This window comes from Lepidochelys kempii, chromosome 22 (genome assembly GCF_965140285.1).
Source record: "Lepidochelys kempii isolate rLepKem1 chromosome 22, rLepKem1.hap1, whole genome shotgun sequence".
NCBI classification, from domain to species: Eukaryota; Metazoa; Chordata; order Testudines; family Cheloniidae; genus Lepidochelys; species Lepidochelys kempii.
The window spans coordinates 19912503-19926700 of NC_136401.1; the positions used below are offsets into that span (position 1 = coordinate 19912503).

At 42.3% G+C, this 14198-nt stretch overlaps 1 protein-coding gene across 4 annotated transcripts; it reads left to right on the forward strand.

Moving 5' to 3' along the window:
- Window positions 1-4413: 4413 nt before the first annotated feature.
- Window positions 4414-13425, forward strand: RBM7 (RNA binding motif protein 7). Of its 4 annotated transcripts, none has more exons than XM_073320735.2 (5): window positions 4428-4570; window positions 6706-6868; window positions 9189-9291; window positions 11559-11655; window positions 12551-13425. In XM_073320735.2, the coding sequence occupies exons 1-5, from the start codon at window positions 4475-4477 to the stop codon at window positions 12989-12991; spliced, it is 900 nt and encodes a 299-aa protein (XP_073176836.1). In that variant the 5' UTR covers window positions 4428-4474; the 3' UTR covers window positions 12992-13425. The 4 variants fall into 4 exon arrangements, with proteins under 4 accessions (XP_073176833.1, XP_073176834.1, XP_073176836.1 ...); XM_073320734.2 differs by having other exon boundaries at window positions 4429-4570; window positions 11556-11655; XM_073320732.2 differs by lacking the exon at window positions 6706-6868 and having other exon boundaries at window positions 4414-4570; window positions 11556-11655.
- Window positions 13426-14198: the final 773 nt, after the last annotated feature.

A 14198-nucleotide genomic window follows, 5' to 3' on the forward strand; every position in this document is an offset into this window, starting at 1 on the left:
TGTTGGTCCTTGACTTTAGCAAAGCTTTTGACATAGTCTCCCACAGTATTCTTGCCAGCAAGTTAAAGAAGTATGGGCTGGATGAATGGACTATAAGCTGGATAGAAAGTTGGCTAGATTGTCGGGCTCAACGGGTAGTGATCAATGGCTCCATGTCTAGTTGGCAGCCGGTATCAAGTGGAGTGCCCCAAGGGTCGGTTCTCGGGCCGGTTTTGTTCAATATTTTCATAAATGATCCGGACGATGGTGTGGATTGCACCCTCAGCAAGTTTGCAGATGACACTAAACTGGGAGGAGAGGTAGATACGCTGGAGGGTAGGGATAGGATACAGAGGGCCCTAGACAAATTAGAGGATTGGGCCAAAAGAAATCTGATGAGGTTCAACAAGGACACCTGCACTTAGGACAGAAGAATCCCATGCACCGCTACAGACTAGGGACCGAATGGCTAGGCAGCAGTTCTACAGAAAAGGACCTAGGGGTTACAGTGGATGAGAAGCTGGATATGAGTCAACAGGGTGCCCTTGTTGCCAAGAAGGCAAATGGCATTTTGGGATGTATACGTAGGGGCATTGCCAGCAGATCGAGGGACGTGATTGTTCCCCTCTATTCGACATTGGTGAGGCCTCGAGTACTGTGTCCAGTTTTGGGCCCCACACTGGAAGAAGGATGTGGAAAAATTGGAAAGAGTCCAGCGGAGGGCAACCAAAATGATTAGGGGACTGGAACACATGACTTATGAGGAGAGGCTGAGGAAACTGGGATTGTTTAGTCTGCGGAAGAGAAGAATGAGGGGGGATTTGATAGCTGCTTTCAACTACCTGAAAGGGGGTTCCAAAGAGGATGGATCTAGACTGTTCTCAGTGGTAGCTGATGACAGAACAAGGAGTAATGGTCTCAAGTTGCAGTGGGGGAGGTTTAGGTTGGATATTAGGAAACATTTTTTCACTAGGAGGGTGATAGTGATAATCTAGGTGGGCCATTTCCACCAGTTGACAAGAATGTGTGAGGAACAGTGCGGGGGGGGGGGGAATAAACATGGGTAAGTAATTTTACTTTGTGTAATGACCCATCAACTCCCAGTCTTTATTCAAGCCTAAGTTAATTGTATCCAGTTTCCAAATTAATTCCAATTCAGCAGTCTCTCATTGGAGTCTGTTTTTGAAGATTTTTTGTTGAAGAATTGCAACTTTTAGGTCTGTAATGGAGTGACCAAAGAGATTGAAGTGTTCTCCGACTGGTTTTTGAATGTTATAATTCTTGACGTCTGATTTGTGTCCATTTATTCTTTTACGTAGAGACTGTCCAGTTTGACTAATGTACATGGCAGAGGGGCATTGCTGTTACATGATGGCATATATCACATTGGCAGATATGCAGGTGAACGAGCCTCTGATAGTGTGGCTGATGTGATTAGGCCCTATGATGGTGTCCCCTGAATAGATATGTGGACACGGTTGGCAACGGGCTTTGTTGCAAGGATAGGTTCCTGGGTTAGTGGTTCTGTTGTGTGGTGTGTGGTTGCTGGTGAGTATTTGCTTCAGGTTGGGGGGCTGTCTGTAAGCAAGGACTGGCCTGTCTCCCAAGATCTGTGAGAGTGATCGGTTGTCCTTCAGGATAGGTTGTAGATCCTTAATGATGCGTTGGAGGGGTTTTAGTTGGGGGCTGAAGGTGACAGCTAGTGGTGTTCTGTTATTTTCTTCGTTGGGCCTGTCCTGTAGTAGGTGACTTCTGGGAACTCTTCTGGCTCTGTCAATCTGTTTCTTCACTTCAGCAGGTGGGTATTGTAGTTGTAAGAATGCTTGATAGAGATCTTGTAGGTGTTTGTCTCTGTCTGAGGGGTTGGGGCAAATGCGGTTGTATCGTAGAGCTTGGCTGTAGACAATGGATCGTGTGGTGCGGTCTGGATGAAAGCTGGAGGCATGTAGGTAGGAATAGCAGTCAGTAGGTTTCCCGTATAGAGTGGTGTTTATGTGACCATCGCTTATTAGCACCGTAGTGTCCAAAGAGTTCTTTGGAATTACATGTTTATATTGACTTGGTATGTTAAGATTGTTGTAAATATGCTGCAGCTATTCACTCAATTTAGATAAAAGACCATTTAAAAATAGTAATCAAAAGTTTTCCTACAGGAAATTAGTACCAACCCCTAGTAATAAAGCAATAATGGTATTGCCAAAGGTCTGAAAGGTTCCTGAGAGGGAAATTGGACTAGGAAATATATGTGTAATTTAAAAAAAAAAGATCAGTTTAAGTTTATAATTGTGTAGCAACATTGTTTTCCTCTTGTAGCAATTTTTTCATGGCTTTGGAATAATAATAATATTTTACTAGGTAAGTTATTTTTATATTTATCAGGTATTTGTATTCTTGAAGTGCAACATTTTGGCCTTTTTCCCTTCCGTCAATTGAAGCACAATAGTTTAACTAGGCTTTGAAGATAACCCTTCAGTGAGATCAATGAGCTCCTGGGATGATAGAATTCTCCCTCAGAAAGATGAAGTGGATGGAGTAAGTCCTCAACCTTTGCCCAGCTGTCATTTAGTTGAAAACAGTTTTCTGCAAGGTTGAGTTAACAGAGGGGCAAAAGGAGCCTCACTGATTTCAAAGGGCTTCGGATCAGGCCAAGAACCCATTACTTCCATGATTGCTTTTGTCATTTACCTTTTAGTTTTTTTTGTATAGTCACAATGTAAATGCTCTCATCCTCTGCTTTAAATAAAATAAAATCACAGCCTGAAACAAAATTCTGTAAATCTATATCAGAAATACATTAAAAAAAAATCCTTAGCTGTTCAACTGATGTTTCCCAAGCCCTACTCTAAAACAGTGCGGCTCTAGTCCCCCAGGACTAACTGGGGTTGGCTCCCCATTCTAAGAAATGCAACGTGTTTCACGGGATTGCAGCACTAGTCAGGTTTGTCCCAGCTGCTCCTCTGTCATGACGACTAGGGCCAGCCGGGGCAAATTTGAGTGACTGGCACTGTGAGCTCATATGCCAGGTCACAACACTCACACATATTTTTCAGGTTATAAAATAATACAAAACACACTGAATACAAAATAAAGACTTAAAAAAGAGGAGGGGAGCAGGAAACTTCAGAAAGTTATATTTGAAATGGCAGCACTCACTTAATTTCCTGTGTGGGGCAAATTTGCCTCTGTCCTTTTAGAATGTTGGGCTGAAAAACAACACATGCAGGGCTATTTTTTAAAAAATATGTAAATAATTAGAGTTTCTCTGCCTATTTGTCTTTACTGTCCATTCTGGATCAGTTGGCAGGTTGCTACACAGCAGAATGCCATCTTTCAAGGTAAGGCACAGTTTTGTTTTTGTTTTATGATAAATCTTGGGATTCCTGGTAGTCTGTGGTAATATCTTTCTTACACTTGCTCATATTTGATGTTGTTGGGCATAATACGTTATGTCACATCCCTCAGCTATCTGTGTGGTTAGTTTCTTGCTCAACAAATGTCCCTTGCAGCTGCTGGGAAACATTCGCTCTCTCACAGCAACATGGCACATACCGGATAAATCTTGGGATTCCTGGTAGTCTGTGGTAATATCTTTCTTACACTTGCTCATATTTGATGTTGTTGGGCATAATACGTTGTGTCACATCCCTCAGCTATCTGTGTGGTTAGTTTCTTGCTCAACAAATGTCCCTTGCAGCTGCTGGGAAACATTCGCTCTCTCACAGCAACATGGCACATACCGGAGCTCGTGCTTTCTACAGCTTTTCCTTTCCCCCACATGCTTAAACAGCACATCCCAGATATATAGATTTTAAAGGTCAGAAATGACCATTGTGATCATCTAGGCTGAGTTCCTGCTAAGTAGGTCAAATAATTTCACCCACTGCTTCCTGTATCGTTTTACAGTATTGCCAACTCTCAGGACAGGAGGTGTTTCTCTGGAAGCCCCAGCTTCTGGAGTCATATGATTATATGAGACTTAACGAAAAACAGGTTTCCAAGCCCCTGACAGTTGAGGGGAAATGCTTGAACTGTGACCTAAAGGCGCAACATCTGCAAGGCAAAGCAAGCCAGCCCCACTTCACCATGATATTTTTGGAATTTCATTATTTTTAAAATCAGCCTCAAGATTTTTGCAAGACTGTGCCTAGCAGAGAGTCCAGCTAGAGCCCACCTCCTGGCCCGCTCCTTCCCTTTCCCTTTCCCTCTCCCTCCTTGGGACCAGTCACTCCCCCAGCAGCACTCATTCCCCTCCTAAAGTAGCCTATGCCGGGAGGGTCAGGGATTGGAACACGCGGCTTTTTTAATACCTGGGGCTGCGCATGCGCACAGCGGAGACCCCCCCCCATATTTGTTCCCCAGCCAACGAGCGCATGCGCGCGCCCGCCCGCCACCGTAAAGCTCTCCCGTGAAGGCGTAAAGCTCTCGCCCTCAAACGGTTGCGCCTGCGCAATGCACTGCTGGCGCCTGCGCAGTCAGTCGGGGCCCGTGCGTGGAGATGGGCGCGGCGGCGGCCGAGGCCAACCGGACCCTGTTCGTGGGGAACCTGGACCCCCGGGTGACCGAGGAGCTGGTCTTCGAGCTCTTCCACCAGGTACCGGCTTCTGCGCTCTCCGGGGGGGGCGGGGGCGATCTGAGAGGGCAGGACGAGGCCGGGCGGTTCCCGGCAGCAGCCTTCTCCCCCCGCCCCCCCCCCCGCGATGGGCGTCAGCCCCGCCCCCATCCCAGGCTCCGCCCACGGGCCCGGGCCGCTCGCTCCGGCCGAGCCCCGCGCGGCCCGGACTGCCCTGCTCATGTCCCCCTCCCCCTCCCGCTCCCCCGCATCGGCGCCTCGCCCGGGCAGGCTCCCGCGGGGGCGGGTCCCCGCCCGCCTGCCCGCCGCCCGCCTGAGGGCAGGGTGTCTCCGCCCCGCGCCGCTCCGGGGCCTCCGCCTGCCTCAGCCTGCGTGCGAGCGTCCACACGGCCCTCGCCCTCCCTGGAGCCGGGTCTCGAACACGTCCCCACCGCACTGCGCAGGCGGCGCCTGGCCTGGGGCTCTGCGCTGCCGCCGCGCTGAAAACGGCAGGGCTTGGCTCCCAGTCCCAGCGGGGCTTGGCTCCCCACCCCTCTAGCAGGGCCCTCGGGACCAGGGTCTTGAATGCTTGCTGGCTTCAGTCAGGTGGATTTGAGCGTGGACCAAAGGGAGCTTGGGCTCAAACGTGAGTCCGAGCTTGGGCTTAGTTGTGCAGTGTAGACCTACTCTGATGTTAAAGCCAGCAATCACCATTTTGATGATCTAGTCCAGTGATTCTCAAACTTCATTGCTCCGCAACCCTCTCCTGAGAACAAAAATTACTACATGGCCCCAGGAGGTGGGATCGAAGTCTCCGCCCACCTGAGCACCACCGCCCTGGGTGGAGGGGCCAAAGTTCAAGCCTCACCACCCCATGCAGCGGTGGGGGGCAAAGCTGAAGCCCAGGGCTTCATCCCCAGCCGGGGGGCGGGGACCTGTAACCTGAGCCCCTGTGCCCAGGGCTAAAGTCAAAGCCTGAGCCCAGGGCTAAAGCCCTTGGCTTCGGTCCTGGGCCCCAGCAAGTATAACACCAGCCCTAGCAACCCCATTAAAACGGGTTGTGACCCACTTTGTGGTCCTGACCCACAGTTTGAGAACTTCTGATCTAGTCTGACCTCCTGCAAAAGGCAGGTCAGAGAATTTTGCACTTCAAATCCTGCATGAGCACTGTTAAACTCTTACAATTTTATTGCCAGGCTCATGATATTATATGTGGGTTTTTTGTGAAGGCACAACTGCTGAAGTAGATTGAAGAATACCACATAGTTCTTACAGCACTTGCTATTAGCAGATTTCAAAGCATTTCACCACACTTTTTAATTTATTGTCCTCAATACTCTGAGGTGGAGGAATATTCTCATTTTTATAAGTGGAGTACTGAGGCACAGAGAGGCTACATGAATTAACCAAGATCATACATCTGACGAAGTGGGTGTTCACCCACAAAAGCTTATGCTCCAATAAATACGTCTGTAAGGTGCCACAGGTCTCTTTGCCGCTTTTACAGATCCTGACTAACAGGACTACCCTTCTGATACTCAAGGTCATACAGGAACTCACCAGTCTTGAACTCCAGTCTCCCTAGTATTAAGATGGTTCAGTGGTGAGGCACTGAACCATCAACTAACACTTTTTTTTAAAAAAAATCTGTCATAATTGTGAAGGAAAGCTTGAAATGTGACCTGAAGGGTCAAACCAGGAAACACAGAAACCAAAACTTAGTACTATCGGATGTCATGATTTTTAAGCCAGTGTCACTATTTTTGATTGCTTGTGGCTGGCAGTATTGCTCAAGCCTATTCCTTGGTCTCTTTCTTTCCTTTCTAATTTGAGGTAGTCTTACCCTTCTGTTGCAGTACATGTTTTGTTCTTAGAGTAACATACATGGCTTGCATAACTACAGCTGCTTCTTATTACTCTTTGTATTGTGCTAGTGCCTAGAGGACACTGTATCAGGACATTGTATGCACGCATAATAAAAAGATACTCCCTGCCCCAAACAGCTTCACTTAAATACAGATGCATGTAACATTTCTCTGCAGAACTGGCATGTGTGTGGTGTTCTTTGTGTGCTTGCTTATGAGTTTCTTGATTTCCTTTTCCATTTCTTTGTAAGAGTAAAACTCTTCTGAACTTGCTCCATTTTTATTTAACATTTTTTGTTTCTTGATTTGCAGGCAGGTCCAGTAATTAAAGTTAAAATACCTAAGGATAGAGATGGTAAACCAAAGCAATTTGCATTTGTGAATTTCAAACACGAAGAATCTGTCCCTTATGGAATGAGTCTGCTTAATGGGATCAAACTTTTTGGAAGGCCCATCAAAATTCAGTTCCGATCAGGTATCCATGAAATAAACATTTAAACAATCTAGTTGTTTTAGGCAAAGTGGAGTTATCTTTTTCCCCCTTCACAAAAAATTTGACTATTTATATTTAATATTTTTAGGTAAAAAGGATATTCATTGTAGGATATCAAATTATAATTCATTTTTCTAATGGTTGGTATATTTGTGAAATGAAGGTGTCAGAACAGATTTGTACACTAGCCTTTCCTTATTATACTTTTCCTGCAGCAGGAGAGTTGTCTGTCAGCTCTGCCTGACCATAAGCTGGTTTGTTTTTGTTTTTTTTTTAGTGTTAACTTTGGTTTCAGGTTTTTGTTTTTTACACTGCAAATGTTGTGTGAATGGTGACTATAGCAATCCTAATCAATTACATCTATGTATTTAGAGAACTTCTACATTTTTCTCAAGGCTGTTCAAATCTACAGTATGGGGGTGCGGGGGGGAAGCTTCTGATTTAGCTGAGTGTATACCCAAAATTGTCTAATAGCATTGAAACAGCAGAAATGGCTCAGACTCAAATGATAAGATTATTGAATATAAGACTCTCTGTTTTGGAAATGGATAGGATGGCAAATGAAGCTCTCTCACGTAGGGATAAATTGCTGCTGTTGAACAAATTCAACCAATTCAGGAGAGTTGGAATTTGCATGCTCAGAAAGAGGGAAATCTTTGTTTCTAGTCCCCGTCACCCCCCCCCCCCCGATGATAGAGAGGTTTGGAAGAGGTACAGTCATAAGGTTGTATAATGTTCTGGAGGCAACAGTATAGAGTGAATGCCTGGGTTTGCCAGTGGGAGTGACTGATTCCTGAAAAGAGGAAGGAAATATCTATTGGAAGTCTTGGATAAGAATGCTCAAAAAGTGGTGGTAATCCTTTAGATCAGTGGTGCCCACCCTTATTACACAGGAGGGCCAAATAAACCAAACTTTGTGTGGGTCAAACAGATTAAATCTTAAAATATGTACAAAGTCACCTATATTGATATTTTAAGTTCAGCATGTTTTGTACGTATTTAGAAAATTCTGTACATAGAAAACCTGTTAACACACTTGTGCAAACTAAAATGATGTAAGCATGACAAAACGCTAATAAATTGGCTGTTAGCGTATTATGTTGAAGCAGGCTGCAAGCCTTATGAACTGCTCTGGTGGGCCATAGAATTCATTAACTTTATTTTCTTGGGTTTCATGCAAAAGGTTTATATATGTAGTACCAGATAAGTAGGGTCAGTAAACAATCCATTTAAATATATTCCTGCCTATTACATAAGTGAAAAAATTGAGTTCAGTGAATGCACAGTTTAGTCGTTTGGAGTGTAATACAGGACACACTGGAGTCGGAGGCAAAGCTCAGATTAATACATTATGGTAGTATCTAGTGGCTGCAACTAAGATTACTGCCCTATTGTGCTTAGTGGTGTATGGCATAAGAGATGATCCTTGCCTTGATAAGTCCCTTGCTTTCAATAGGTGAGGCTCAAACCATTAGTGAAATAAGTTGCCTTAAGAAACATAAGCTTTCCTACAAGGTAAGGAGAGCTCACTCTTCAGGTTTTCTGCTATATGTTTTAGATTATCTATTTTATAGCTCCAAGAAATACTCTAAACCGGTGCCTCTGAACCTTTCCAGATCCCTTTCAAGAGTCTGATTTGTGTTGTGTAACCCCCAAGTTTCACCTGACTTAAACTTACAAAATCCGACATAAAAATACAAAAGTATCACAGCACGCTATTGCTGAAAAATTGCTTACTTTCTAATTTACTATATAATTATAAAATCAATTGGAATATAAATATTGTACTTACTTTTCAGTGTATCATACACAGAGCAGTATAAACAAATAGTCTGAAATTTATTTTGTACTGACTTCACTAGTTTTTATGTAGCCTGTTAAACTAGGAAAATATTGAGATGAGTTGATGTACCCCCGGAAGACCTCTGAGTACCCCCCAGGGGTACATGTACCCCTGGTTGAGGACTGCTGCTCTAAACTCCTCATGCTTTAGCTGGGGGAGGGGCGGGGGTTACAAATTACTGTTACTGGCATGTTAGTGACAGTTGTATCTGATTGCAGTTAAACTAGGTTTACTAGCCAGAATGTTGCAAGTTGATTGCATCTTTACCATTGGGTATTAAAACAATTGCAACACCCTGTTTTGTAAACCTGATTGTGTGCCTTGACAGTTCACTAATGAAACTCCAAAGCTAATTAAAAGCAATGCAGTAGTGTTTCCATCTTCTAACAGGTGTTCACTTCTTATCTGAACTTCCATTTGTTCTTTAGGTTGTCTTATAAAATGTTTGTTTTAATTCAGGCAGTAGTCATGCATCTCAAGATGGCAATTCATCTTATTTCCAGCATGGATCTGCTAATACAAGTCCTTCCAGCACACCACATTCAACACCAAATTCAAACAGGTAAAGACTTCTATCCTACCTACCAGCAAGTACTTGTCAAATATATACTTTTGTAATTTAATATATGGTGACTTTGCTGTGGCTGCTGTCCTGCTTCTGGGCAGAGTAGCAGTTGTACCTTCTTTCCAGTGAGAGGCTCTCTTCCTATTCATTTATACTGCTTGTAGGTGGAGCACAGTTGTATCTCTTAGGGCAACAAAATAAAAATTAGGAACCTATTGTGAGGGTGAAAAGTATATGGTGGTTTTGGGTTTTTTTATGAAAACAAGGTTGAAAAATGCATACCCAATGTGAAACACTAGTTTTCTAAAGCTTTCCGCTTCATATGCTCTAGTGAGCTGTGTTCTTTTGGGAAAAATCTAGTGAAAATAGAAAATTTGTAGTAACTTAGGGCAGGTCTAAACTACTGCTTAAATTAATCTAACTTGCGTCACTTAGGGATGTGGAAAAAGGCCCCCATGTTCCCTCAGCGATGCAAGTTTCGTGCTGTCCACACAGGTGCTATGTGGGCAGAAGATGCTCTCATACTGACATAGCTTCCGCTTCTTGCGGAGGTGGAGTAATTATGCCGATGGGAGATCCTCCATTGGCATAGCACATCTTCACTAGATGCACTACAGCAGTGCAGCGGCACAGATGTAGTTTAGCCTTGCCCTTAGTGCCTCTGGTTTTTGTTCCTCTGTGTTGCTGTAGACCGTAGAGTTTAATTATTTTATTACAAAAGCTGTGTTGTGAAGCTTGATCTGAGACTTCACAGAACCGGTCAGGTGTATCTCAACTGAAATCCTGCATGTAGGTTTTTAAACAAATCTAAATAAAAGGCTGGGTAAGATCATATTGGGGAAAAAATAGCTGACACGTAGAACGCAGGATTGCTTTGCTTAATATAAGCTTTCTGTAAAATCAAAAAGGTGCCAAAATTATCAGCTCCAAAATTGGATTTGTGGTTACCAGAGGAATATACAGTTCAGTGGCCACTATTTGATGGGTTAGTATACCCACTATCAAAAGCAATACTTTTGAGTCTTATGTGGTGATTCACTTAAAACTAGGCTAGTTCTACTCTACATGAGCTGCAACAGAACAGTTGCAGGTATGCTGCTGTAGTGTAGATTCTTTCTATGTTGACAGAAGGGGTTGTCTGATGTAGTTAATCTGCCTGTCTGCGAAGCGGTAGCTAGGTCCACTTAACTGCATCTATAGTGTGGGTTAGGTTAAGTTAACTACAGTGCACAGGGTGCAAAATTTCTCACAGCTCTGAGTGACATAAATAGGTTGACCTAACTTAGGTGTAGGCCAGGCCCTAGTCTCTGGATATGAATACAGTCTTACTGGATGGTTTTTTTAACTTGTAAGTTATGACAAGAATGATGTCAAGTACAAGTGTAATAGCTAACTTAAATGTAAATGATCCATGCAGATTTGATTCTTGTCTTGATAGTGTACAAATAAAACTTCAACAGGTCTTGAGTAACTGAACTATTGAATATTAATTCATGCAGATGTTTAGAAAATCTTATTGACACATCTACCACAAACAACCCCCATGGATGTAACTTTGTGCATTGAATAATTCAGTGGTAAATAGAAATCTCTATCCAGACCTTTTGTGGTGCCATCAAATGAAACTGTGAATTGCCTTTAGCTCAGTATGTTGTTCAAATGATATCACTTAAGTAGTCATAGTGCAAATAGAGTAAATTTATGCAATTCAGAATACAAAAAAATTGCTACCTCCTGTGGTAGGAGGTAGCAATTTGGTTCAGAACCAGGAAGCAGTTTGTTTTTCCAAATGATACCTTTAGTTACTTTGCATTCCAAACATTCTTTACAGCTTCTCTCCTTATGGAACAGGTATATGTATTCTTAGTGGCCCAAAACCTAATGGTCTAAATAAGTATTGCCAATTAGTAAGAACATTAAAGGTATGCTGTTACCTTGATGGCTAGTCCCTTTCGAGAAAAGCTAAAAGCAGTTTCAGGTACAATCACTCCTGCCTCAAAGTCCACCTGCCAATTCTTGTGGTCTGAGTCACTTCCCTGTTTAAGCATGTTTTTCCATTGCTGTGTGAAAGACCCATACAGAAAAGGGGAAATAATGGGCAAAGGGCTGTCAAATACACAAAATAAGCAAGCCTTTTTAAAGAGAGAAATTACAGCATGACTTTTTTTAAAAAAAAACACTGATTAGGCTGCTGATGCCCCTTTAGCTTGCACAATGATGGTTTGAAACACTAAAGACTAAAATTCCTAATCTTTCTTCAGCAGATATGATAGGAGCACAGATAACACATTAACAGGATTCACATCCACGCAGATGCTGCAGAGGTCTTTCTCATCTCCTGATAACCTTCAGAGACAAATGGTATGCTGTTAAGTCAATAGAAACAGAAAATCTAAACCTAGTGGTCACAAGCAGTAGGTGGATAACACACGAAAACTCTCTCCTTTTAATTTTAAGTACTTTTTTACTTAGGGATACTTATTTAACAGATACTGATTCACAGGAATGTGTTTATGGAGTGTTGAAAGTATGATTGCAGTAGGTTTACTGTTCCTGCCACTGAAGTGTTTAGTGCCTGAAAACTTTGAACCAAAGAGTAACTATAGATAAAGCAATCAGTGTACACGTCTAAACTTACTCTGTGAACCTGCATCCAGTCCTTCTGTTAGTAAGTATTCACATCAAAGCTTTTCAGCTGAGGAGCAAATATTGTTCCACAAAGGACAACTTAGCATCCATATGAATAAAACCATCAGCTCTGATTTTTCATTCTGTTTGAGTGTCAACTTCTGAAAACAAATGCTCACTCGCCAAAAATAGGTCAGTATGTTACTTTTTTGTCTCCTTTGGGTCAACTGTTTAATTGTGTAATCTCTTCAACCAAAACTACATCTCAAAGAAATTAAATGCTCTTGCTTTTTATTATTCTGAATTTTATTTAGTATATCATTTAGAGTTAAGCAGGCCTGGCTCATTAGAGGGATGAAAATACTGTATGACATTAAGGTCTCCAGTAGAGAGTGTGTGGCTGCCATGAATGCTGATGCACATAGTGCATGGTATTCCTCCTGTATTCACTATTTATGTAATGCAGAACTCATAGCCCTTTGTAAGTATTAAAAAACTGTCCTAAATCTTGCACCATGGAGTGCTGAGCTGTTCCATCAGTCATCCAATCTCAGCAGAACCAAATGCTGATTCAGTATCCATCAAATCAGCTACACTTCTTTCTTGATTACCCTTTTTTCCCCCCCAGATGAATAGTGGTACACGGCAGCAGTCACAATACAGTGGGAAGTATGGTTCTCCGCATGCAGAGCAGTCCAGTTATCTCTCACCAGGGCAGCAGCAGAGTCATTCATTTAATCAGTCTTCAGGCTCACAAATGCAGCGTCGTCCAGATGGATCGTCAGCACAGCGCAAGAACAGGCTGAACTCCCATCCTTATCATATGGACAGCAGACATTTTAACCGTGAGCAGCGTTTTGGAGACTATGGATCTGATCATCATTACAGAGGGAACAGAGATGAGTACAGCTATGAAGACAGGAGTCCTCATGATGCTGGATCTGATCACTATTCTAGAGGGAACAGGGATGAGTACTGCTATGAAGACAGGAGCCATGATGGCTGGAGCCATGACTATAACAGAAGAGAGAACTACAGAGATGGCAAATGGCGCCCATCCCGGCATTAGCCAGTATTTAAAGTGGACTCTAAAGAACTTTTAGGGGCTCTCTCCTCCAGATCTCAAATTGATTTTAACAAAGTGTATAGAGTAACATTGTAAGTTACCTTTTAAAAAACTTTTGTAAAGTCATGTACATTACCTTTTTTAAAAAAAAGCTTCATTTTTATTGTATTAACTTTTCACCTCAGGGTTTTATGTGGAGATGTGCCACAACTTTTTTAAAAAAATCGTAGTTTGGGGAGGTGAAGTTGTACAGCTTGGTTGTATTAAAAAAATTTTGTAACTAAAGTCTCTGCAACCAATCGGGTGGTAATCCCATTAAACAAATTCCTTGTATGATGTGTGGCAGTTTAAATATTGAAGACAGTGTTTCATACTGAAATAAAGGTTGCTTTTGAAAATTTAATGTAATTGCCCTATAAAAGCTATAGATAAAACAATTTCAGTGTTCCAAGTTCTTGCATTTAAGGACTCTCTCATTTGTTCCAATCTTAGGTCTTTTGATTTGTTTAAAAATTATGTGCAATAGCCTAAAATGTTTGAAGAATTTATGTAACTAAAACCATTCAGGAACTGATTACATCCCTTGAAGTATGTTGTTTGTTTTAGAAAATCTGAATTTAGCCTGTGCCTCTTGATGCAAAGGATTTTTGTTTAATGCACAGGAGAAACAGGTGCCTATTTTATACATTTTTAGATGTATGCCCCTAATTTTTATGCAATATTAACTTTTAAATCAGTTGCTGAATTGTGGTCTGACTGAGCTACAGTATACAAAAGTAATAAGGGTTGATTGATTTGTTCCAGAGTAGTAACCAAGAGGCTGTTAGTGACAGAATTCCACATGTATTGAGATCTTGTTTAAATAACTATTCATGTGCCCTGATCACTTTAATATATGTATTCCTATGTTTCAGTATAGCAATAAACTTTTTTATGAAAGTATTCAGTGAAAAGTTTGAGGTTTTAAGCTGTTTCTCCTCAGTTTGCATCTTAAGGTCTCTCCTACATAGCTAGCAATTGTCAGACTCATGATTGAATGAGAATTGAGTGGTAATTAGAAATACAGAATCAACTAGAAGACTAAATCAAAAGTCTGAAAACTAGATATTTCAGTTAATGTCTCTTACATGGACTTGCTCAGGTTTCAGAGTAGCAGCTGTGTTAGTCTCTAAGGTGCTACAAGTACTCCTTTTCTTTTTGCAAATACAGA